General features: G+C 39.1%; 1 protein-coding gene across 3 annotated transcripts in view; it reads right to left on the minus strand.

Annotated features, from left to right (window-relative positions):
• Positions 1–25,665, minus strand: part of PTPN4 (protein tyrosine phosphatase non-receptor type 4) — a 174,883-nt gene that overhangs the window by 10,776 nt on the left and 138,442 nt on the right. For all 3 annotated transcript variants that reach the window (XM_060017056.2, XM_060017055.2, XM_060017057.1), the window contains 9 exons: positions 18,159–18,318; positions 14,752–14,835; positions 14,603–14,659; positions 8,875–9,031; positions 5,570–5,736; positions 4,664–4,754; positions 4,518–4,579; positions 2,006–2,152; positions 364–492 (listed from right to left, as the gene is read on the minus strand). In XM_060017056.2, coding sequence (XP_059873039.1) covers positions 364–492; positions 2,006–2,152; positions 4,518–4,579; positions 4,664–4,754; positions 5,570–5,736; positions 8,875–9,031; positions 14,603–14,659; positions 14,752–14,835; positions 18,159–18,318 — 1,054 coding nt within the window. The remainder of the gene's footprint in view (positions 1–363; positions 493–2,005; positions 2,153–4,517; positions 4,580–4,663; positions 4,755–5,569; positions 5,737–8,874; positions 9,032–14,602; positions 14,660–14,751; positions 14,836–18,158; positions 18,319–25,665) is intronic.

Raw genomic sequence — 25,665 nt, forward strand, 5'->3', positions numbered from 1 at the left:
AATTGTTCTTTCCATTTCTACAGATGGACTCCAGTACCTTACTGATAATACGTGGAGGAAACAATCTATAGCCAACACCCCTGGCATAATTTTTATGAATAGGAAGAGTACAATGTTAATAGTAATAAGTATTATTTACTAGACTATTTTTTCACTGATCATTCGTATTTACTTACAGAAATTGGAAATATTATAGTAGGAGAATACATTTCATAAGATTCCGAAGTATCCCAATGAAGCAAATAGTTCAGCAATTTTTTAATATTTCTTAGTAACTAGGACTCAGACTAAAAACATTTTCATCTGTCAAAGCCTCTACCTTAAACAAAACAGCTCTAACCAACAGACCCCCTGCCTTCGTACCTCCTGGTTAAACAGTGTCATCTTCCTGAAGACATATGCACTGTTTCCTTCTTCTGAGTGGCAGGTGACTTGGTAGCACCCATAGGATGAACTTCCTGTGGGTTCCGGCCAATACTGGTGACACTTAACCTGGTATCAATAGATTTTAGAAATATACATAATTCAGGTTCTCCAATTTTTAAAATGTTTTAATTTTTAAGAACTTTCAAACTTACAGAAAAGTGACAAGAATAATTTAATGAACTCTCATATACCCTTCACCTAGATCTACCAACTAGTATCATTTTTTTCTTTGCCACTTTTTCTCTTTGCAATAATAGTCTGTTTGGATATATTTTGAGACTGCGAATATCCTGTTTACAACAAGCTTCCACCCATTGTTTTACCATTACACTAATTTAGATTTAAGTTAACAATGAGAAAGAATCTTCAACTAAAATGCCAAATGCAATCCATGTATTTTCATAATTAAGATTTTTTTAAAAAAAGGCTTCATGACATACAATTCACATACCATTCAATTTACCCATTTAACATACACTATTCAATTGTTCTTAGTATACTCACAGAGCTGTGTAACCATTACCACAATCACTTTTAGAACATTTTCGTCACCCCCAAAGGAAGATCCACAGCCCTTAGTAATCCCTGTGTGTCCCTCTGGCCCCCTCTCCTCCCTCTAGGCCAGGCCTGGGTGACCACTAATCTACTTTCTGTCCCCTATGGCCTACTTTGGACATCACATATAATAGAAGCATAAGATACGCGGTCTTTGGTGACTGCTTTGTTCACTTTGCACAGTGTTTTCTAGGTTCATCCATGTTGCAGCATGTATTATTTTTTCATAACTTTTTATTGCCAAATAATATTCAACTGTATGAATATACCACATTTTATCTGGTACATCTGGGTTTTCTCCCACTTTGGGGCTATTAAAAATAATGCAGCTGTGAACATTTGTGCACCAGTTTTTGTGTGGACGTGGACTTAATTCTCTCGGGTATTCCTAGGAGTGACACTGCTGAGTTACAGTCCCTCTACGTTTAGCCTCTTAAAGAGCTGACAGGCTGTCTTCCAAGGCAGCTGCACCATTTCACAAACCCACCAGCGGTACAGGAGGTTCCACTGCCGCCACATCATCACCAACACAGGTGATTTTCTGTCATCTTTACTTTGGCCACCCTACTAGATATGACGTAGTAACGCATGGTGGCTTTGATTCGCATTTCCCTGATGACTAATGATGCTGGGCATCTTCTCGTGACCTTGTTGGCCATCTGAATATCTTCTTTGCAGAATCATCTATTCAGATCCTTTGGCCATTTTTAAATGGGGTATTTGTTATTTTATGGTTAAGTTGTATGAATTCTTTATATATTCTAGATACAAATCCCTTATCAAGTATATATTAGTCCATATATATTATTTAAAGTATATTTAAATAATAATGGCTAACACTTAGATCACATTTATTATAACACACTTATTATGTGTCAGTCACGGTTAGGCGCTTATCCATGATGATTTTAATCACGACCCCGTAAGAAAGGACGTTTAGAGGTGACAGAAGAGACCACACGACGTGGCTCTCTTGACTGTGCACGCGATGCAGCCTAGAAAAGCTTTGGGCAGCGTGACTTACTCTGCCATGCTCGGCCTGTGTGGTCAGCATCACAACCGTGGAGCAGCCTTGTTCCCATGCCATCTGCCAGAAGTCTGTACAGGTGTGTGGCAACGGCCCTTGGCAAGCGATGTACTGATTTATTATTCTAGAGGAAGGAATTTCCATCTAAAAGGACACAAAAACAAAATCGTTTGCATTATTACTTTTTACTAGGATCAAACACACGAAAATCATCTACTGAATGACAACTGAATACAACTAATCTCAATAAATTGCGAAGTGAGTAAAACAAATCTTTATCAACAATTTATTTTATTTGCAGCAGAAATTTCTTGGCAATGTGCAGTAGTTATACATATTTATCTTTCAATCAGTGGAAACAGGAATTTAAATATTTTCCAAAGCGCTCTTATGGTTTTTTTAAGCGCAGCTTTACAGAGAATCCTGTTTCAGAGGCAGAGAATTGATATAGAAATAAAAAATGTTTGCCTGTACATAGAAAACAAACTTATGGTTACCAAAGGGAAAAGGCAGGGGATAAATTAGGAGTTTGGGATCAACATATACACACTATATAAAATACATAAAAAACCAAGGACCCACTGTATAGCACAGAGAACTATATTCGATATCTTGTAATAAATTATAATGGAAAAGAAAAAAAACTGTCTCTAACCAGCTTATTAGTAAATTTTGTGAGAAGCAAAAATTCTGCCATTGGCTTTAGTTGAGATTTTTCATATTACATATGTGTATATATGTATAATGTGATGTATAAATATTATGTAATATGCACATAATTATATATATAATAGATGTAACATGAAAAGATTGGAAAAATATTTTAAGTTCATTATTTTCAGAAAGTAAGACTGTAAGTATTTGGGGAAGATGAACCATCATCTTATTATATTTTTAAGACTGAATTAAAAAAAAGAAAAGGTGACGTGTACATGGCAACTGGAAGGATACCAAAGGGTGAGGAAAGATGTCTCCTTCCCATCCCAGCCTCCAGTTTACACTCAGGAGGGCAATCCTTTTTCCTAGCTCCTATCATGTCCTTTTGAAGATATACTACACACGACACACAAATGTACACGTAAAACTACTTTCCTTTTTTGCTGTAAAATATAAATGGTAGCATATAATGTTGTTCTGCATCTTGTTTCCCTTTTTTCTACTTTACCTTTAAAATCATGTCAGATTAGTACATAAAATTTCATACTGTGTAATGGCTCTACTGTATAAACGTACCGTAAATTCATATAACATTTAAGTTGTGGCCAATTTATCTGCTATCATAACCAAGGCTATATTGAATAATTTGTAGACCTAACATTTTTGCACACAGGAAGAAATATATTTGTATAGGCAACAGGAAGAAATGAGAACGCTGGATCAAAGTGCATGTGCGTTTAAAAATATTTTTAAATTAATTAATTAATTTTATTTTTGGCTGCATTGGGTCTTTGTTGCTGCACACGGGCTTTCTTTAGTCACGGCAAGCGGGAGCTACTCTTTGTTGCAGTGCGCGGGCTTCTCATTGCAGTGGCTTCTCTTGTTGCGGAGCACGGGCCCTAGAGCACAGGCTCAGTAGTTGTGGCACACTGGCTCTAGAGCACAGGCTCAGTAGTTGTGGCGCACGGGCTTAGTTGTTCCGCAGCATGTGGGATCTTCCCAGACCAGGGCTCGAACCCGTGTTCCCTGCCTTGGCAGGCAGATTCTTAACCACTGCACCACCAGGGAAGCTCTGCATTTAAAATTTTAACAGACGGCTCCAAATGGCTCTCCAAAGAGGTCGTCCCTATTTATACTTCCACCAAGAATGTATGAGGAAAGCTTGTTCCTCAGTAAACTCCTTAATAATCCACAATCCTTTCTCCACATTCTGAAACTCGCAATGTTCTGAAGCGTAAGTTTGTCTCTCTCTCTTTTTTTTGGTATACCTAACCTAACCTTGACTTATTTCGTAACAGTATCCGACCTGAACCTGTTTATAGTCTATCAGTCCTATTTCGTGGGAATATCCATAGTTTGTTTGCTGTTGAATATCAACATATTGATTATAGGGTAACGTCCCATAGCCTGCTGGGGACATTACTTATTACAGTATATGCACCGAATAACCTTTCAAAAATCCTCCGAATTCTGAATCCCAAAGCATATTTGACCCCAAGGTTTCAGGTAAAGGCTGTAGACATGTATAGGGTATTATCAAACTTTTTGATATTTCAATCTAATAGGTGAAAAATGGTAGTAATTCCTTGCAGTTTTGACATGTACTTTTCTTTATGTAAATTAAGTTGAGCATATTATTCATTTAAGTGTTTGTTTCTGTTATTTTTCTTTGTTTCTGTTATTTTTCTAAGTGTTATAACAGTATAATAGTTTTGCTTAAAAAAAAAGTCCTTATCAGAGGTACATACTAAAAGAGCTGATTGTCATTATCATGGATTCTGGAATAAATCTCAAAGTTTAGAGTGGTCCCTCTTATTCCAAATGACAAAGGCATAATTTAAAAAAAACTTACATTTATATAATTCGCATTGATATAGTCTTCTTTACCCTTTAAAATGACCCGTGTAGCATCATCTGAAAAAATTTAAAAGAAAGAATGTTTTAATAAAGTTATGTTAAGAGGATTAAACATAACATACAGAGAGGGTAGATACTCACAAGGCGAAATATCTCTGTATCTATTTTTGGAAATGTTCTGAGGTAATTTGGCACAAGACATTGTCATTCCAGGTTTTTTCCGATATAGTTGCTAAAAAAAAAAAAAAAAAAAAAAAAAAAAGAACGTGTCCAGAAAGCCATCAAGAGTTTGTTTTGTTTTTGTTTTCCAGACTTCTATGCTATCAAGAAACAGGTATTTTTCCTTGGAATACCACATCTATACAATGATGTACCTTAGGTTTAGTAAGGTATTGAACCAGATTTGCAAAGCTGAATTTTGCAAAATCTCTGACATGAACTATATATATTTTGAAAAATAGTAAAACAAGTAAAAACAATTTTCCTTACAGCAAAAGTACCTGAAGTTTTAAATAGCACATCTGTAGGAAACACCTAGTTTTCATTTACTTTAGAGATATTTAAAAGAAAAATTGACGTGCCCTAAATATTTTATAGTCACCTACCCTCAACATACACTTCAGAGCAACAAATATTAATGATAGCTAACTACCCTGACAAAAATTAGAGAAGGATTAAATATGAGGTAGGTACATATTTTTATGTACAAGGTACAAAAATTATTTTCCTTTAACTCAGTATTTTTACATCTATAATAGTCTATCTGCAACCTTTCATTAAAACAGCTATTTAATTACAGAGAAAATGTAGCTTGATGACATACCTATAAAATCTCCTTATCCCTCCGTTTTAAACAGATATCTATTAATGAAACCATAGCTAGTATTTTGGAAGCAACTTCTTAAAACTTTGCATTTTAGAATTCTTTTTATATCAAGTATTTTTCAGAATAATATTTTAGTTTATAAATTTTAACTGACAGTAGATTAGGCAGTTAAGAAGCCGTGAAAATACAGGCAAACACCTTTCCCACACAACGTTACTTACATCAAACTGTGTCAGCACTGTCCCAGTGATGAGCCCCGCAGCCAGCTGGACCATCGACTCTCGCAGGGAATGGCCATCCTGATGGATGCTATCTAGCGGGGCTTTCTCAGGAATGTACTGGAAGTCCGGCTCATTCTCTAGCTTTTCTTCCACTACATCATACACAGCTACAAAACCAAAACCCAAATCAAAAAAGCCTCATGGAAACCTTAATGAGTTGGCAAAAGGAATTTACCAGATATTATTTAATTTTGTGTCAGGAAAAATATTCATTTATTCCTAACTCATCAGATCTGAGTCTGGGGCCACTGTGTATGGGTTGAGAGTGGCTGTGGAGTAGAAGAAGTACCTCTGGGGAAAAGAAGGTTCTTGGCCATATTACTGAAAACGTCTGTAACTTGAAGAGACAGTAGGAAAAAGAGGAAGGCCAAGAAGCAGCTCTGACCGGATCTTTAATTTGTGGACCTGGGACAAGAGCAGCAATGGAGGCCTATACACACCATAGGTCTAGACGTGAAAAGCTACACATAAGCGGAACAGAATACTAAACAAAATACTTTCTATTCTCATTCCTTGATGTATCTACCAAACAACTTAAGAGGTCAGATTTCAAAGGAGAATTCTAGGCCAGAATGCATGGTTGTGGCAGTGAGGGGAGCCACCCCTAGACTGTGACCCTTAGGCCACCCTCAGCTCCACTCTTCAACGTGGGGGCCTATAAGCACACCCTGAACCTCACAGCCCACACGGAAACCCATTCTACACCCCTTTGGAAATTGCTTCCTCTGCGCTACCCTGTTGGCCTATATCATGTGATCAACCCTTGGGAGAACGGATCTGGGAAAAATGGCCACAGAGGCCCAGGAATGGGCCCAGAGTTATTTGGTCAGAGAACTGAGGGTTGAAAAAGGTGGTCTAAAAGGACGGGGAGGTCACAGACGCTGTGACCTTGGTCCCACAAAATCCTGACCCCCATGGGAAAAGGCAAAGCTGAAGCAGAAAAGAGCCCCTTAAGGATGGAGTCAAGCTTCTGGCCTTGTTTAAGAAGTATTGTTCCTGCTCAAATACATATGTACTTTTGAGAAGAAGAGATTTCTGAAATGAAGAATGTAAAGACAAAAAGATGGAAATGCAATTTGTCTAAGAAGAAATAAGATTTAAAGGGGAAAACACCAGGAAAAACAAGCTACGTTTTGGCAAACATAATTTAAAATTTTGATTATACAGTATTTTTTAAAAAATAGACATGACAAACCCACACTGAAAATGAATCCTGGTCTAGATTTTGTTTGATAATAAAGCAATATTAGAAAGATCGTTGCCAAAAAATGTAGGCCCTAGGTGGGTTCCTCTCCTAATTTAAAGTATAAATGGAGTGATTTGGAATTGCAAAAAGGCCATGCCTCTTCCATTATATAGACTTTTCTTCATATTCTGCTTCTGTACTAGTCATGAATTTGTGAGCAGATAACTGAAATGTCTTGGTGCCTAAATGTCCTCAACTATAAAATGGGGATAATTTATCATTGGATGGCTGTAAAGGTTAAATGAGAATATATAAAAGAGCTCAGGTCTATGGAAAGCATTTAAAAACTATTAGCTAATATTATTATTAAGTTCTTTAGGATCTGTTATCAAGAGAAAACAGAAAAAAACAAATTGAGAGATGATTCTTAGTATGACGTTTAAGTTGTTTTATGTGACGGAAAATGCCTAAAAATGAATCACCTAAATAACAGATCTAAATAAATGAGTTCCTTGAAAAGTCAAAATAGAATGTTCTGTTGAAGTCCTCTGAATTTTCCTAGGAAGCCAATTCTAAACCATGAACGCAGAAAAACACAAAGTACAGGCAAAACTCGTTTTATTGTGTTTCTCAGATATCTAACTATGGTATTTTTTTTTTTTTAAAACAGATTGAAGGTTTATGGCAACCTGTGTTGAACAAGTCTACTGGTGCTATTTTTCCAACAGCATTTGCTTACTTCGTGTCTCTGTGTCATACTTTTGTAATTCCCGCGATCTCAAACTTTTTCATTATTATTGTATCTGTTATAGTGCTCTATGATCAATGATCTTTGACTTACTATTGCAAAAAAGATTATGACTCCCTGAAGGCTCCGATGATGGTTAACAATTCTTAGCAATAAAGTATTTTTAAATTAAGGTATGGATATTGGTTTTTTTAGACAATGTGATTTATTGCACACTTAACAGACTACAGTATAGTGTAAACGTAACTTTTATATGAACTGGGAAACCAAAAAAGTCATGTGACTCGCTTTACTGCGGTGTTTTCTTTATTGCAGCATTTTCTTTATTGCGGTAGGCTGGAACCGAACCTGCAATATCTCCAAGGTCTGCCTGCAGAGAAGGTAAAATGAAAATGTCTGTTTGTACCCAAGAGGCAAAATGGGTACATGGGGAGAATCGGTAGAGTTCTAATCACATTCTACTTCTCTATGGTATGTAACTGGTGATGTGGCCCTAACCAATAGTCACTCTTGTGGCTAAAACTGTGATTAACATAACTGTTGGGAACAAAACTAGAAGAGCGTGTCTCCTGTCAGGAGGAGGTATGGCATTTACGAATGCTTCTCAGAGGGGACTGGTGAGCGCTGTGGGACCCACAGCAGTGCCATTATGATGAGCACAGGCTGAGGGCCTGGGACCGTGAGCCTGGAGGGAAGGCACAGTTTCTGTGAAAACCCTTCTCGGGACACTGCTGAGGCTGAGCTTACTCCGCACCACATTTATTCTGCACAAAGTGAGAGAATTAGGAACACTGTCCAAAAGGGCAATGGATGGCTTCAGGAGCCCCTGAGCACTCCATGTGGCAGCATATTCGTGAGATTGTCGTAGAAACCGAACTCCAGCTTGTTGCAGGGCTTTCTGCACGTGGAACAGCAAGTATACCTGAGGAAGGACCCAGGACTCCTCAAGCACCTGGGGGCAAGGGAGGCAATCTCAGCCACGGCGGTCAGGACAGAACTTGCCGAGGCTGACATCTGAGCAGAGACCCGAGCGAAGTGAGGGTATACGTTCCACGCACATCGGGAGGAGTGCCTCGGGCAGAAGGGCCATCGGGAAGGCCAGCACAGATGACTGGAGAGGGAGCAAGGCCGGGGGTGGGCAAGGTGGCCAACAATCTGCATTTTACTCCACATGTGAACGGAAGCCGCTGTGCCTTGAGCAAGAGACTGACATGACGTGACCTGTGTTTTAAGAAGCCCGCTCCGGCCGCTGTGTCTAGGCATAAACATGAAGGAATTATAAGAACATCCAGTGCGACCCAGAGCACTCACCATTGGGTCGAACTAGAAGGACGAGCTCCCCAGGATGCGTCTCGCAGCTCGCTCTGATGAGCAGGACCACCTGGTCGTGGGTGTGCCCCGCAACGTCCCGACCGTTGATCAGCACCACTTGGTCCCCTTCGTTCAGTCGGGGGACACACAGGTCGGCCTGTAATGGGATGAGAATAAGGTCTCCGATTTGCACCCGGCTTTCTGGAAGTAAGGCACAGGAACTTACGTTTATAGACGCTGCAGCAGAACTAAAACCACATGTAGAAGTCTTCTTCGCTCATCCATTAAGAAAGCAGAAGTAGGAATCTCACTTTCCCACAGACACTCCTTTTTTCCTTCTTCATTAATACCTTTTCCCCTAATGCCCTATTATATACCTAGATATACAGAGAAGACTAACATTCTCAAGGTGCACAGATCAAGGCAGCCCTCACTTTGCACTGTCCAGATACATACAAATTTCAGTCACCACAGCTGAGTTAAATAACACCAGTCTCCTAACATGGTTCAAACTTCAGTAACTGTGATAAATTAATTATGAATAACTGCATAAAGTACAAAATTCGCCGCTAGCCCATGTCAGTCCAAAAATCACTATGTAAATCATAAATATGCACCATGATCAGTGAGCAATCACATCCCTTCTTTCAAAGGCTACTGGTGACTTGGCGTTGGGCATTGGTTATTCAGTTCATGTAGAGACAGCAAAGCGGGTACTTGTCTCTGTCTCCCAGTGATAAACCCACGTAAAAATGGATAATTTAAAGAGCGAGCTAGCCAAAAAGTTAAAAGTATAGCAAAGAAACAAAAAGGGACGGTGCTGGAAGTGAAATTCAAATTGAACATAAACTGAGTTATAGAAGAAATAGTTGACTATGGAAATATTGACACTTCTGCTGTTTGAGAGACCCCAGATACGGAGGGGAAGGAATTTAGAGAAGGTGAATTTATCAACATAAATGATGAAAGTGGCTGCAACAAGAAGGATGAAGATGTCTGAGGAAGTGATGCTGGCGAAAAACTTCTCAATACGGGCACTCCTGGGAGATATTTCACATCACTGAAAGTGCAAAGGACAAGTGGAAGTGGATTCAGACTTAGAAAGGATTATGACCACTTGCCAAGGTTAAGAAAAAATGCTCACTCTGTAATTTAACCTATATGACAAGGAGACAAGCACTGTTCACAAATTACCTGTGGTAAGTTTTCACAATGAAATAAAACACTTTAATTCTCAATGTTTCTAATGTTTGGAATTACAGGATACTAAATCAGCATGAGTTTTACTATTTTTTCATTTCCCTATATACTTACAAGAGAAAGCATCAGAAATTTTAAAGTTTCGATGAAAAATTTAAAGGCCATGGAAACAAACATAATTTTCCCCACTGACTGTCAAGAGCACTTTGTATGGTTTCAGACTGCACGGTTATCTTTACAGCCCTGCACAACTGTGCACGTGAGGGCTGCCTGTATTTTATTGAGAAAACAAACAAGTAAATAAGGTAAAAGAGATCAACAGAAATATGGACAGCCTGATCCAGGGACACAGGAATGAGAACTCATGGGAGTCAAGTTTGCAGGATGATAGCTCAGACCGCGAAGGAAATGATAGGGCTGGACCTTTCAGAAAGGGCCGTGGCAAAGGCTTGAAAGATGGAAGCACAACTAAACTCACTGTAAAACAAAGTTAACAAAGTCCAATAAGGTAATGTCACTAGTGGAAAGAGCACTGGTCTAGGAGCCAAGTTCTTCCTTTCCGCTTATGACATGTGTGATCTTAAACACCTGAAACTCTGAGAAAGGAACATGTATCTGTCCTAACTATTCATCGTTGTGAAATTTTTAAAATGAGATATTTCAATGCAAAGCATTAAAATCTGGAAAATTCAAATTTAAGGTTTGGACCATTCTCTCTAGTTGCTTCTTTCTCTACTTCTTGTAGTGGTTAAAACAAAAATCTTTGAATGTTATAGCACAGTGGTTACCCATTATAACTGAAGTAACACTCTCATACTTAATCTGCCTTTTATCAGGGCAGATTTTTATTTGTATTTCATTCGGATCTGGCAAGTCTAGATAAAATGAATTTTGCTGGGGCAAGAGCTATTGGCTCAAATATGATCAGGTAGGAAGAAAAACATGATTTTGGAAATTACCCATTTTAGAAGGTTTCCAATATAAAAAATGACACTAAAATATTTGAAACACTGTCCTTTCCCCTCAATCACCTAAAATGAGGTTTCTAACTGGAAAACTGTAATAGTCTTTAAATTAATAAAATAATATAAAAATGACACATTTCTATTTATTTAATTTGTTCTAAATTCAGTCACTATTTATGAAACATAGTTCTATGTAGCAGAAAGGAAAAATTACCAATATAGTAATCTGTATAGCATAAAAAGAAAATTTATAGTCATAAAATTTTGTTTGGAAATGAACCTCTCTATAGAATGTTCAAGAACACCCTTGACTTAATTGAAAACTATCCATATTCACTGTTCAGAAAAATCAATATTTCTTTTATGACTATTACAATTGGCATACAAGTAAAAAAAGGTTTATTGGTTTTTTCTAATTATAAGAGCAATACATGTTCATTGTCATGATTTCAGACAATTTAAAAAAAGGACACGGACTTCCCTGGTGGCACAGTGGTTAAGAATCCGCCTGCCAATGCAGGGGACACAGGTTCGAGCCCTGGGCCAGGAAGATCCCACATGCCGCAGAGCAACAGCTCGTGCACCACAACTACTGAGCCCGTATGCTGCAACTACTGAGCCCACGTGCTGCAACTACTGAAACCCGCGCACCTAGAGCCTGCGCTCCGCAACAAGAGAAGCCACTGCAATGAGAAGCCCGCGCACTGCAACGAAGAGTAGCCCCCGCTCGCCACACCTAGAGAAAGCCCAGGCACAGCAACAAAGACCCAATGCAGCAAAAAAAAAAAAAAAAAGGGAAGATGGAAGCAAGTAATAACAGTAATTCCACTACCCAGATTAAATACTGCTAACATTTTTTATCATGTTTCCAGATTTTTAAAATATATTTACATAACTCATATTTTTAAAAATGGATAAAACAAACATACGAAAGTATAATATGCATTTTTAAATTGAGTATAGTTAATTTAGTTTCAGGTATACAGGAAAGTGATTCAGTTACAAATATATACATATATTTTCAGATTTTTTCCATTACAGATTATTATAAGATATTGAATATAGTTCCCTGTGCTATACAGTAGGTCTTTGTTCTTTATCATAGTGTGTATCTGTTAATCCCATACTCCTAACTTATCCCTCCCTGCCCCTTTCCCCTTTGGTAGCCATAAGTTTGTTTTCTTTCTTTCTTTTTTATGGCTGCACCGCGTGGCTTACGGGATCTTAGTTCCCTGTCCAGGGATAGAACCCGTGCCCTTGGCAGTGGAAGCGTGGAGTCCTAACCACTGGATTGCCAGGGAATTCCCATAAGTTTGTTTTCTATGTCTGGGAGTCTGTTTCTGTTTTGTAAATGAATTCATTTGCATTTTTTTTAGGTTCCACATAGAAGTCGTATCATATGGTATTTGTCTTTCTCTGTCTGACTTACTTCACTTAGTATGATAATCTCTAGGTCCATCCATGTTGCTGCAAACGGCATTATTTCATTCTTTTTTATGGCTGAGTAGTATTCCATTGTCAAATATGCACTTTTCATAATACTATCTTATGAAAATATTTCCATACTTATATATGCTACATCATCTATCATTTTAAGAGCTGCAAAGCAATGCATAACTTATTTAATCAATTCTAATGATGTACATTTTGATTTTCCCTCCAATTTTTAAGTTTCACAAACAATACTACAATGAACGTCCTTGTGTATCCTTTGTTCCAACTGTTTCATTAGAGGTAATTCCTAAAAGTGGAATCGTCAGGTAAAAGACATATTTAATTAAAAATAAGTTTTACTTAAAATTTTTGTTTTTGGGAAAGCGATACACCACACAGTTTACAGAGCTGACTAGGTCTCTAAGATTATTATGATAAGAAACCATTTCTTATGTTCTCCCCTATCTTCCCCTCTTTTGAGGCATCTTCTTTCAACATTTTAGCTACATCTTTTGTATTTACCTCGGTATCTCTAAATAACGTTCCAATTTTATTTTTTATTTCAGACGTTATCTAACTTTCTACTTGCTAGATGAGAACTTAGCAATCGTTCATCTCCTCATCTGCACTCCCAAACACACACACACTTCCCAATACACACTGAACAAATAATTTTGGACTATTTCCCCCATCTTTCACATGTGTAGTAGGTTCAGTAGTCATTTTATACATCATATCCCTGTCTTGTCACCTCTGATCACAAGGGATTTGTTTAAAAGAGGACATCTGGTCCAAGCTGGATCTATGAAGGGTTTGCTTCCTAGGAGTCTGTAAGTTGGATTGAGGGAGCTAATGAGTCTGTTGCTGAGCTGGTAACGCACAAATCCCGAAGTTGCTAGTGGTCACATCACCCCACGTGGACTGAGGGGCAGAATGGTGGTAGCTACACAATTTCTATTTAGTACAGATTTTGGAGTCACAACCATTTCTGCAGGTAGAGTGTGTCTGCGGTGCTAATATTACAGGACTTGGCTTGAAGCTGCTACTAAGTACACTTCTCATTTAGAATGTATTTTATTTGGAGTAGCTTGAGAAATGAAGCTAATTCAGTGTACAAACTGGTTTGCACTGAGAGAGAAGAATGGAACATTCACATAAAAAGAAACAGAGATGAAAAATAGAGTCCTGATGATTTTTCAAGTTCTTTCTAGAAGTCTGAGTGCATTCCTGTCCTTGGGTTTTGTGACACACCTCTACAGCTATACGATAAATTCTGTATTTATGGTTAAGCCAGGGGTATTCCATGAGTTCCTTGTTATTTGCAACCAACAAAGTCCTTAAAAAACAGAACTAAAACCATGTAACATGATATCCTTGATCAATCTTGACTGCGATCTTCAAATCAACTGTGAGGTTGCTGCAAAGCACCAGACCCCATAACTAGCCTCTTCCCTCAGGCTGCAGGTTCCTGCCTCTTCCGGGACACAGAGATGGTTGAATGACAATGGGTGCTGGCTCCAAGCCCTTAGAGACCATTTAGGTAAGAGAAATGCAGTTAAACAGAGGAGACAACAACAGAAATGGGGATCTGAAAGCAATATTTGCTATACACAGGATCAATAAAGATGATGTACCCACAATTTATCAAGAATTGTCCTTATGAGCAGAAAGTTCATGGGTGCTGAACCTGAAGGATGGGGCACAGGGGGTTCATCCTCATGGGTTCATGCAGTCTTTTCTCTACTTTTGCTTAGAATGTTCATAATAAAGAACTTAAAATACATATTTTAAACAGAAAGTAGACAAATAGAACGTAGGTTAAACAATTCTAAATGAAAACAGAAGCCAACAAAAAAAGCAAACAAACAAAAACTATACCTCTGTCTACATTTTGCTGTTTAAAGGGGTTATTTTCATAGAATCTAGCTTCTTTGTAAAAACAAGGATTTTAAAAACTGTTACAGATAGGGAATAAATAAAAATTAACTTCCCAGCAATTAAAGAGATTCAGCCAACATCATGTGCTACTTGACAAATTAAATGATTCATTTTACTCCTTTATTTATATTAATAAAAATACACATGTATTCTCGAAGCTAGGATTCACTGGGAAGGCTGCTGTGACTCACAGGTGTTCCTGGCGCAACTCGGGACACGATCACAGGCATCTTCTGGTCACATCCTCCCTTCAAAACAGTGCAAATCGAGTATCAGTCAGTATTGCCAACACAGAAACACCTTAATTTAAAAATTGAGTACAATATAAATTCTAAGTTACCTTTACATTGAATCCAAACCTTCCATTTTCATCAGGTTTCATTCTGATTAGGACAAGATTATCATGTGGAATACCACCATTAGGCTTTAAAAGACAAAAATAAATAACTTGTCACGCTCTTCATTTATAGCCTATCCTTCAGATATACACGAAGCATGCTTCCTGTATATTGATATTATCTAAAGTATATAAAGAATCATAATTTAAGTCTCTCTCGTGCCTTACCTGCATGCTAGACTGTAAGTGCCAAGAGCAACAGGGGCTTTATTAATTACCTGACTAATTAATTTCAGTGTCTCTAGAACCTGCCTCAAAGCTCTGCACGGAGAAAATACTCATAAGTATTGCATGAATTCATGTTACTCCCCCTGCTTTTTTTTTTTTTTTTTTTCCGTACGCGGGCCTCTCACTGTTGTGGCCTCTCCCGCTGCGAAGCACAGGCTCCGGACACGCAGGCCCAGCGGCCATGGCTCACGGGCCCAGCCGCTCCGCAGTACGTGGGATACTCCCAGACCGGGGCACGAACCCGTGTACCCTGCATCGGCAGGCGGACTCTCAACCACTGCGCCACCAGGATAGCCCTCCCCCTGCTTTTTAAAAACAGCTTTACTGAGATACAATTCACATACTATACTTCACCCATTCAAAGTGTATAATTCAGTCATTTCTACCATAGTCACAGAGTTGTACGAACATCACGACTATTTTTTTTTTTTGGAGGCAGCATTTGATTTGGTGGAAACTAAGATGAATTCAGAGATTGCAATTCTCTGGTTTGAAGTAGCAGATGAAATCACAGAGGAAAAAGTTGACAGGCATGTCAATGACCTGTTAAAATGCTACTCTTTGATTTTACAACCTTTTCTTCATCCCCCAAAGAAACCCTGTGTCCATGAGCGGTCACCCCCATCCCCAAGTCCTATTCAACCCTTCATCTACTTCCTCCCTATATACTTGACTATCCTGGGCATTTCACATATATGAAATTATACAACATACGTCATTTGTTACAGGCTTCTTTCACTTAACGTGTCGTATGCCTGCTCTTTGGGGGTAAGTAGCTGGCTAATTCTTGTTTAGCCTTTGAGACACAGGTCGAAGATGTGACCATTTCTAGGAAGTCTTCCCTCAGCGCCACAGCTGAATTAGTCATTTTTATACACTTATGAATTCCCATAGTCACTTCCAATTAAAGAGCTTGTTCAGTTCTCAGTCCCCACCTTCCTCGACTCACCAGTAGCACCTGACACAGCTGGTTACTCTCTCTGTGGCTGCCTTCTCATCAGCCAGTTGACTAGTTTTTTTCCTACCTTTTGGTCTGCATCTTTTCAGTTTCCTTTGCTGGTTCCTTTCAACTCCCTCATGTTTACAGTTTGGAAGACTAAGGCTCCATTTCTAGAACCTCTTATTCTGTTATCTGTACACACTGCACTTCCTGTCTCATGGTTTTAAATACTGTCTACATGCCATCGACTCTCAACATTATACCTTCAGCTTCGACCTCTCCCTTCAACTCCAGAATCCAAACGGACTCTTACTAGACATATCAACGTGTCCCAGCTGAGCTCCCGACATTCCACCCACCCCTGTTCTACCTGTAGCCTTCCCACATAGCAAATGGTAACTTCATCCTCCTATTTATTCAGGCCCAAAACCTTGCTGTTGTTACCCCTGCTGTTATTCCCCTCTCTCTAGTCTCCCACAGCCAACTCATCAGCAGAGTAGGTCAGCTCTACTCTAAAACTCCACCCAGAACACAGCTGTGTCTCATCCCTTCCACTGGCACCACCTTCTCCAATCACGGCTGCTTCTTGGGGCCCTGCAACACCTCACAGCCAGCTTCTCTGCTGCTACCCTGCTTGCGGTCCACTGCCAACATACGAGCCACAGTGAAACCGTTAAAACTTAAGTGACATCACGTTACTTCTCTCCTTAGGTATGTCCGTTTGCTTCCAATCTCACTCAGGGTTGAAGAATGAAACATTTACAAGACCAGGCTTTTAGGATCTGGCCTTCTGCTGTCCCCGTCCTGCTCTGTCCTCGCTGACCCCCTTGGTGTCCCCTGACCACACAGCCATACCCCTGCCTTGGCACCTGCTACTCCCTCGGCTTACCTGCTCTCACGCCAGGTATCCATGTGGCTTATCACCAAACTCATCTCTGGCTCACACTATCTAGAACTGGAACACTCCACTCTGGAAATTCCCTAGCCCTTTTCTGCTTTGTCTCTCTAGCATTTATACTATCTAATACGCTATATATTTAAATTACATATTTTGTTTACTGTTTGTCTCACCCTTATCCCCAGAATACAAGTTCCTTGCAGGCAGAGTTTTTAATTTTTTATTTTACTCTATTGTATTCCCAGAGCCTATAACAATAGGTACTCAATAAGTCATTTTTGCATGAAGGAAAAAACAAACTGGACTATGAATTATTTAATAGCAGGGACCACATCTGATTTGTCTGCATACTCCCACTACCTCCTTAAGTACCTGGCACACAAAAAGACCTCAGTAACTATGAACCGATGAATGAATGATGCGTAAGAATCACCACGCAGGTAGCACTCGAGTTGTCATTCATTTTGGGTAAGGATTTTGATCTCTTTTTGATGCGTCTGTGGGGCCATAAGTGTGGGAGAATAGAGTGGCTGCCTCTTATTTTTCAATTTTAGAAAACGTGGGAGGGCTATGGGCGAAAAACAAGGGGGGAAGAGTGCAATGGCCAGCAGAGACTTCTGGCACTGCCAGCACCTGCTGTGGGACTTCCTCTACCTGCATCTTATTTTATTCCTTGATGTCCCTTGAAGTTTCCTGAAATACACTCATATTTCTGTCTGTCATTATACATCTTCATGAACACAGTGTATCCTTAAAATTTATTAACAATCTCACCTTTGGTTCATCTACTTGAAAAAGCAATGAAAATTCATCAATCAGGGGATTCTAAGAATTTACCATTTTGTTTGGTACAAAGTACCAAAGCAACTCACGAATATATCTTGAAGAACAGGGTAATTATATATTCTGGAGACCTGTACTCAATTTCAAAAGGTTGATGAAAATGATAAATAATAAAGTCTCGGGACCCAGTCAATTATGTAATAAAATTAATGGTACTTAATGGATTATTAGCATTTGTTCTGGAAATGTGTGTTTTGCAAGACAGAAATCAACAAATTTGTCAAAAATTAACTTCTAGAGCAATGAACGTTTTATAAATATGATAAAAGGAAATTCCACAATTGGGCTATATGGTGGCACAATTCATGAGCAAACACATGATGAAAAAGAGAAAGTACTATAATATAATTTACAGATAAAACAGGCTATGTTACAAAAAATATTTCATTTACAATTAAACATTTTCAAAGAAATGTGAGAATATTTGAAGAAACTACTTACAGTAGCTTTTTCAGGGGAAGATGGAACATCAAATGTTTCATTAATATGGTTTTCCAGATCTTGTTGAGAATGTGAAAAATGAATTTGGTTCCAACTGTTTTTCTTTGATTGTTTGGGTGGTAAAGCTGGAGGCTGCCCATCTCCAGGGGTCTCTTGTGATCTAGATAGAAAAAAAGAGAAAAAATAAATATTTTGGAAGTTGTCTTACAGAATTATTATTTTATTTATTTTTTTAAAGTAATGGCAGAATTTTATTTTTTTAATTAATTTTTATTGGAGTATAGTTGCTTTACAACGTTATGTTAGTTTGTGTTAGTTTCTACTGTAAAATGAATCAGCTACACGTATACATATATCCCCTCTTTTACGGATCTCCTTCCCATTTAGTTCGCTACAGAGCACTGAGTAGAGATCCCCGTGCTATACAGTAGGTTCTCATTAGTTATCTATTTTATACATAGTATCAGTAGTGTATATGTCAATCCCAATCTTCCAATTCCTCCCAGCCTAGAATTATTATTTTATTACGATGTCTAATAGGAGACAAGCTTTAAATGTCATGTTTATTTGCAAGTGCCACTGTTTAATGAAATCTTCCTTAACTTTGTAGTTTAAAGTAACAAATCTCATTTCCTACTTTATCAAATCTGTAAACAATTCACATATAATAAAATACACTTTAAGGGTATCTCTATGAAGATATTTATTAATCTACCATAAAAACCCCTTTCTAAGGTTTTCAGCAGTCATGTGGGCAGGCAGGGAGAAATCAGAGCTGAGGGCCGAGCTGCTCCAAAGACAAAACAGCCGGTACCATCCAGAGAACTCAAGGGGTTGCCTGTTTTATTTACAGGTAAAACACAATTCACAGAAGTGATGAACACAGCGAGGAAGAGTGCTGAGCTCACTGAGGAGACAACACTGGATGAGTACGTATGTCGGAAAACCTGATTTCAGGTGAAGGGGCTAAAAACCAACAGACACTAGAGAGCATAACCTCAGGCCATAGCAGCGGGAGCTGATCTGACCAGCTAGGCCTGACAGGGCAACTTCAAGGTAGATGCTTAGCACAAGCACCCTCACTCCCTCTTGCAAGAGCACCGGAACCACGCCTAACTGCTGAACAATCATCGACAGGAAGACACTGAAGCTCACCAAAAAAGATACCCCACATCCAAAGACAAAGGAGAAGCCACAATGAGACGGTAGGAGGGGCGCAATCACAATAAAGTCAAATCCCATAACCGCTGGGTGGGTGACTCACAAACTGGAGAACACTTATACCACAGAAGTCCACCTCCTGGAGTGAAGGCTCTGAGCCCCAAGTCAGGCTTCCCAACCTGGGGGTCCAGCAACGGGAGGAGGAATTCCTACAGAATCAGACTTTGAAGGCTAGTGGGATTTGACTGCAGGACTTCGACAGGACTGGGGAAACAGAGACTCCACTCTTAGAGGGCACACACAAAGTAGTGTGCACATTGGGACCCAGGGGAAGGAGTAGTGACCCCATAGGAGACTGAACCAGACCTACCTGCTAGTGTTGGAGGGCCTCCTGCAGATGCGGGGGCTGGCTGTGTCTCACCGTGAGCACAAGGACACTGACAGCAGAAGTTCTGAGAAGTACTCCTTGGTGTCAGCCCTCCCAGAGTCTGCCCTTAGCCCCACCAAAGAGCCAGGTAGGCTCCAGTGTTGGGCTGTCTCAGGCCAAACAACCAACAGGGAGGGAAGCCAGCCCCACCCACCAGCAGACAAGTGGATTAAAGTTTTACTGAGCTCTGCCCACCAGAGCAACAGCCAGCTCTACCCACCACCAGTCCCTCCCATCAGGAAACTTGCACAAACCTCTTAGACAGCCTCATCCACCAGAGGGCAGACAGCAGAAGCAAGGAGAACGACAGTTCTGCAGCCTGTGGAACAAAAACCACATTCACAGAAAGAAAGACAAGATGAAAAGGCAGAGGGCTATGTACCAGATGAAGGAACAAGATAAAACCCCAGAAAAACAACTAAATGAAATGGAGATGGGCAACCTTCCAGAAAAAGAATTCAGAATAACGAGAGTGAAGATGATCCAGGACCTTAGAAAAAGAATGGAGGCAAAGATCGAGAAGATGCAAGACATGTTTAGCACAGACCTAGAAGAATTAAAGAACAAACAAACAGAGATGAACAATACAATAACTGAAAAGAAAAATACACTAGAAGGAATCAGTAGCAGAATAACTAAGGCAGAAGAACAGATAGGTGACCTGGAAGACAGAATGGTGGAATTCACTGCTGCAGAACAGAATAAAGAAAAAACAATGAAAAGAAATGAAGACAGCCTAAGAGACCTCTGGGACAACATTAAACGCAACAACACTAGCATTACAGGGGTCCCAGAAGGAGAACAGAGAGAGAAAGGACCCGAGAAAATATGTGAAGAGATTATAGTCAAAAATTTGCCTAAAACGGGAAAGGAAATAGCCACGCAAGTCCAGGAAGCGCAGAGAGTCCCATACAGGATAAACCCAAGGAGAAACACGCCGAGACACACAGTAATCAAATTGGCAAAAATTAAAGACAAAGAAAAATTATTGAAAGCAGCAAGGGAAAAACGAAAAGTAATATACAAGGGAACTCCCATAAGGTTAACAGCTGATTTCTCAGCAGAAACTCTACAAGCCAGAAGGGAGTGGCATGACATATTTAAAGTGATGAAAGGGAAGAAGCTACAACCAAGATTACTCTACCCGGCAAGGATCTCATTCAGATTAGACGGAGAGAAATCTAAAGCTTTACAGACAAGCAAAAGCTAAGAGAATTCAGCACCACCAAACCAGCTCTACAACAAATGCTAAAGGAACTCCTCTAAGTGGGAAACACAAGAGAAGAAAAGGACCTAGAAAAACAAACCCAAAACAACTAAGAAAATGGTAATAGGAACATACATATCGATAATTACCTTAAACATGAATGGATTAAATGCTCAACCAAAAGACACAGGCTCACTGAATGGATACAAAAACAAGACCAATGTATATGCTGTCTACAAGAGATGCACTTCAGACCTAGGGACACATAAAGACTGAAAGTGAGGGGATGGAAAAAGATATTCCAGGCAAATGGAAATCAAAAGAAAGCTGGAGTACCAATACTCATATCAGATAAAATAGACTTTAAAATAAAGAATGTTACCAGAGACAAGGAAGAACACTGCTAATGATCAAGGAATCAATCCAAGAAAAAGATATAACAATTATAAATACATATGCACCCAACATAGGAGCACCTCAATACATAAGGCAACTGCTAACAGCTATAAAAGAGGAAATCGACAGTAACACAATAATAGTGGGGGACGTTAACACCTCACTTACACCAATGGACAGATCATCCAAACAAAAAATTAATAAGGAAACACAAGCTTTAAATGACACAACAGACCAGATAGATTTAATTGATAGGACATTCCATCCAAAAAGAGCAGATTACACTTTCTTCTCAAGTGCACACGGAACATTCTCAAAGATAGATCACATCTTGGGTCACAAATCAAGCCTCAGTACATTTAAGAAAACTGAAATCATATCAAGCATCTTTTCTGACCACAACGCTATGAGACTAGAAATGAATTACAGGGGGAAAAAAAGTAAAAAACACACATGGAGGCTAAACACTGAAGAAATCAAAAAATACCTAGAGACAAATGGCAATGAAAACATGACGATCCAAAAGCTATGGGGTGCAGCAAAAGCAGTTCTAGGAGGGAAGTTGATAGCAATACAATTAGCTTACCTCAAGAAATGAGAAGAATCTCAAATAAACAATCTGACCTTACACCTAAAGGAACTAGAGAAAGAAGGACAAATAAAACCCAGAGTTAGCAGAAGGAAAAAAATCATAAAGATCAGAGCAGAAATAAATGAAACAGAAACAAAGAAAACAATACCAAAGATCAATAAAACTAAAAGCTGGCTCTTTGAGAAGATAAACAAAATTGATAAACCATTAGCCAAACTCATCAAGAAAAAGAGGGAGAGGACTCAAATCAATAAAATTAGAAATGAAAAAGGAGAAGCTACAACAGACACTGCAGAAATACAAAGCATCCTAAGAGACTACTACAAGCAACTCTATGCCAAAAAAATGGACACCTGGAAGAAGTGGACAAAATCTTAGAAAGGTATAACCTTCCAAGACAGAACCAGGAAGAAATAGAAAATATGAACAGACCAATCACAAGTAATGAAATTGAAACTGTGATTAAAAATCTTCCAAGAAATAGAAGTCCAGGATCAGATGGCTTCACAGGTGAATTCTATCAAACATTTAGAGAAGAGCTAACACCCATCCTTCTCAAACTCCTCCAAAAAACTGCAGAGGAACGAACACTCCCAAACTCATTCTATGAGGCCACCCATCACACTGATACCAAAATCAGACAAAGATACTACCAAAAAAGAAAATTACGGAACAATATCACTGATGAATATAGATGCAAAAATCCTCAACAAAGTACTAGCAAACAGAATCCAACAACACATTAAAAGCATCATACACCATGATCAAGTGGGGTTTATTCCAGGAATGCAAGGATTCTTCAATATACGCAAAACAATCAATGTGATACACCATATTAACAAACTGAAGAAGAAAAACCATATGATCATCTCAATAGATGCAGAAAAAGCTTCTGACAACATTCAATACCCATTTACGATAAAAACACTCCAGAAAGTGGGCACAGAGGAAACCTACCTCAACATAATAAAGGCCGTATACGACAAACCCACAGCAAACATCATTCTCAATGGTGAAAAACTGAAAGCATTTCCTCTAAGATCAGGAACAAGACAAGGGTGTCCACTCTCACCACTGTTATTCAACATAGTTTTGGAAGTCCTAGCCACGGTAATCAGAGAAGAAAAAGAAATAAAAGGAATACAAATTGGAAAAGAAGAAGTAAAACTGTCACTGTTTGCAGATGACATGATACTACACATAGAGAATCCTGAAGATGCCACCAGAAAACTACTAGAGCTAATCAATGAATCTGGTAAAGTTGCAGGATACAAAATTAATGCACAGAAATCTCTGGCATTCCTACATGCTAATGATGAAAAATCTGAAAGAGAAATTAAGGAAACACTCCCATTTACCATCGCAACAAAAAGAATAAAATACCTAGGAATAAACCTACCTAGGGAGACAAAAGACCTGTATGCAGAAAACTATGACACTGCTGAAAGAAGTTAAAGATGATACCAACAGCTGGAGAGATATACCATGTTCTTGGATTGGAAGAATCAATATTGTGAAAATGACTATACTACCCAAAGCAATCTACAGATTCAATGCAATCCCTATCAAATACCAATGGCATTTTCTACGGAACTAGAACAAAAAAATCTTAAAATTTGTGTGGAGACACAAAAGACCCCGAGTAGCCAAAGCAGTCTTGAGGGAAAAAAACGGACCTGGAGGAATCAGACTCCCTGATTTCAGACTATACTACAAAGTTACAATAATCAAGAAAATATGGTACTGGCACAAAAACAGAAATATAGATCAATGGAACAAGATAGAAAGCCCAGAGATAAACCCATGCACCTATGGTCAACTAATCTATGACAAAGGAGGCAAGGATATACAATGGAGAAAGGACAGTCTCTTCAGTAAGTGGTGCTGGGCAAACTGGACAGCTGAATGTAAAATGAAATTAGAACACTTCCTAACACCATATACACAAATAAACTCAAAATGGATTAGAGACCTAAATGTAAGACCGGACACTATAAAACTCTTAGAGGAAAACACAGGAACAACACTCTGACATAAATCACAGAAAGATCTTTTTTGATCCACCCCCTAGAATGGAAATAAAAACAAAAATAACAAATGGGACCTAATGAAACAAAAGCTTTTGCAAAGCCAAGGAAACTACAAACAAGATGAAAAGACAACCCTCAGAATGGGAGAAAGTATTTGCAAACAAATCAACGGACAAAGGATTAATCTCCAAAATATATAAACAGCTCAAGCAGCTCAATATTAAAAAAACAAAAAACCCAATCCAAATATGGGCAGAAGACCTAAATAGACATTTCTCCCAAGAAGACATACAGATGGTCAAGAAGCACATGAAAAGCTGCTCAACATCACTAATTATTAGAGAAATGCAAATCAAAACTACAATGAGGTATCACCTCACACCAGTTAGAATGGGCATCATCAGAAAATCTACAAACAGCAAATGCTGGAGAGGGTGTGGAGAAAAGGGAACCCTCTTGCACTGTTGGTGGGAATGTAAATTGATACAGCCACTGTGGAGAACAGCATAGAGGTTCATTAAAAAACTAAAAATAGAACTACCGTGTGACCCAGCAATCCCACTGCTGGGCATATACCCAGAGAAAACCATAATTCAAAAAGACACATGCACCCCAATGTTCACTGCCGCACTATTTACAATAGCCAGGTCATGGAAGCAACCTAAATGCCCATCGACAGAAGAATGGATAAAGAAGATGTGGTACACATATACAATGGAACATTACTCAGCCATAAAAAGGAAGGAAATTGGGTCATTTGTAGAGACGTGGATGGATCTAGAGACTGTCATACAGAGTGAAGTAAGTCAGAAAGAGAAAAACAAATATCGTATATTAATTCATATATGTGGAACCTAGAAAAATGGTACAGATGAACCTGTTTGCAGGGCAGAAATTGAGACACAGATGTTTAGAACAAATGTATGGACACTGAGGGGGGAAAGCAGCAGGGGGTGGTGGTGTGATGAAGTGGGAGATTGGGATTGACATGTATACACTAATATGTATAAAATAGATAACTAACAAGAACCTGCTGTATAAAAAAATAAAATAAAATTCAAAAATTGAAAAACAAAAACAACCGAGCACCCTGCATGTAGTAACAAGGTGAGTTTTTCACGAAGGCCAGAAGGGGGAACCAGTGGTTCAAAACTTGGACCCCAGGAAGCCTGCGTCCGTGGAAGTCATGGAGGTTAAGGGACCAGGCAAGGCGAAAACAGTTCTCGTCAAGAGTACTGATCACCACAGGGGTTATTATTTACCTCTGAGGTGGGAGGAGGTCCTCTGGGGAAATAGAAACATTATTATCCCACTGCCTAAGGGCAGAGGAAAGAGCTGCCAGCTGCTGTGGTAACCAGGCACAAGCTTCAGCCAGATCCTGCTTATTTTTGTTGACTGATGACTGACACCCAAGACACAGCTGTAAGGTCTTGAGGAAGCAAAACTGTATTAGATCATATTATTGTTCAAAGTTACCCTCTACTCCTCCCTGGCTGACATCACGCTTGGCCATATGACTTGCTCTAGCCAATGAAATGTGAGTAGCCTCTTTTGAAAGGAAGCTCTGTATTTCTCTCTTCCCTCAGCCAGGAGACCAGCCAGGTCCCAAACAGGGGCTGCGGTCAGTCTGGGCCCTAGAATGACCATGACGTGCAGCAGACCCACAGGTGATCCACCACGTATGCAGAATGTAA

This window comes from Delphinus delphis, chromosome 7 (genome assembly GCF_949987515.2).
Source record: "Delphinus delphis chromosome 7, mDelDel1.2, whole genome shotgun sequence".
NCBI lineage: Eukaryota > Metazoa > Chordata > Mammalia > Artiodactyla > Delphinidae > Delphinus > Delphinus delphis.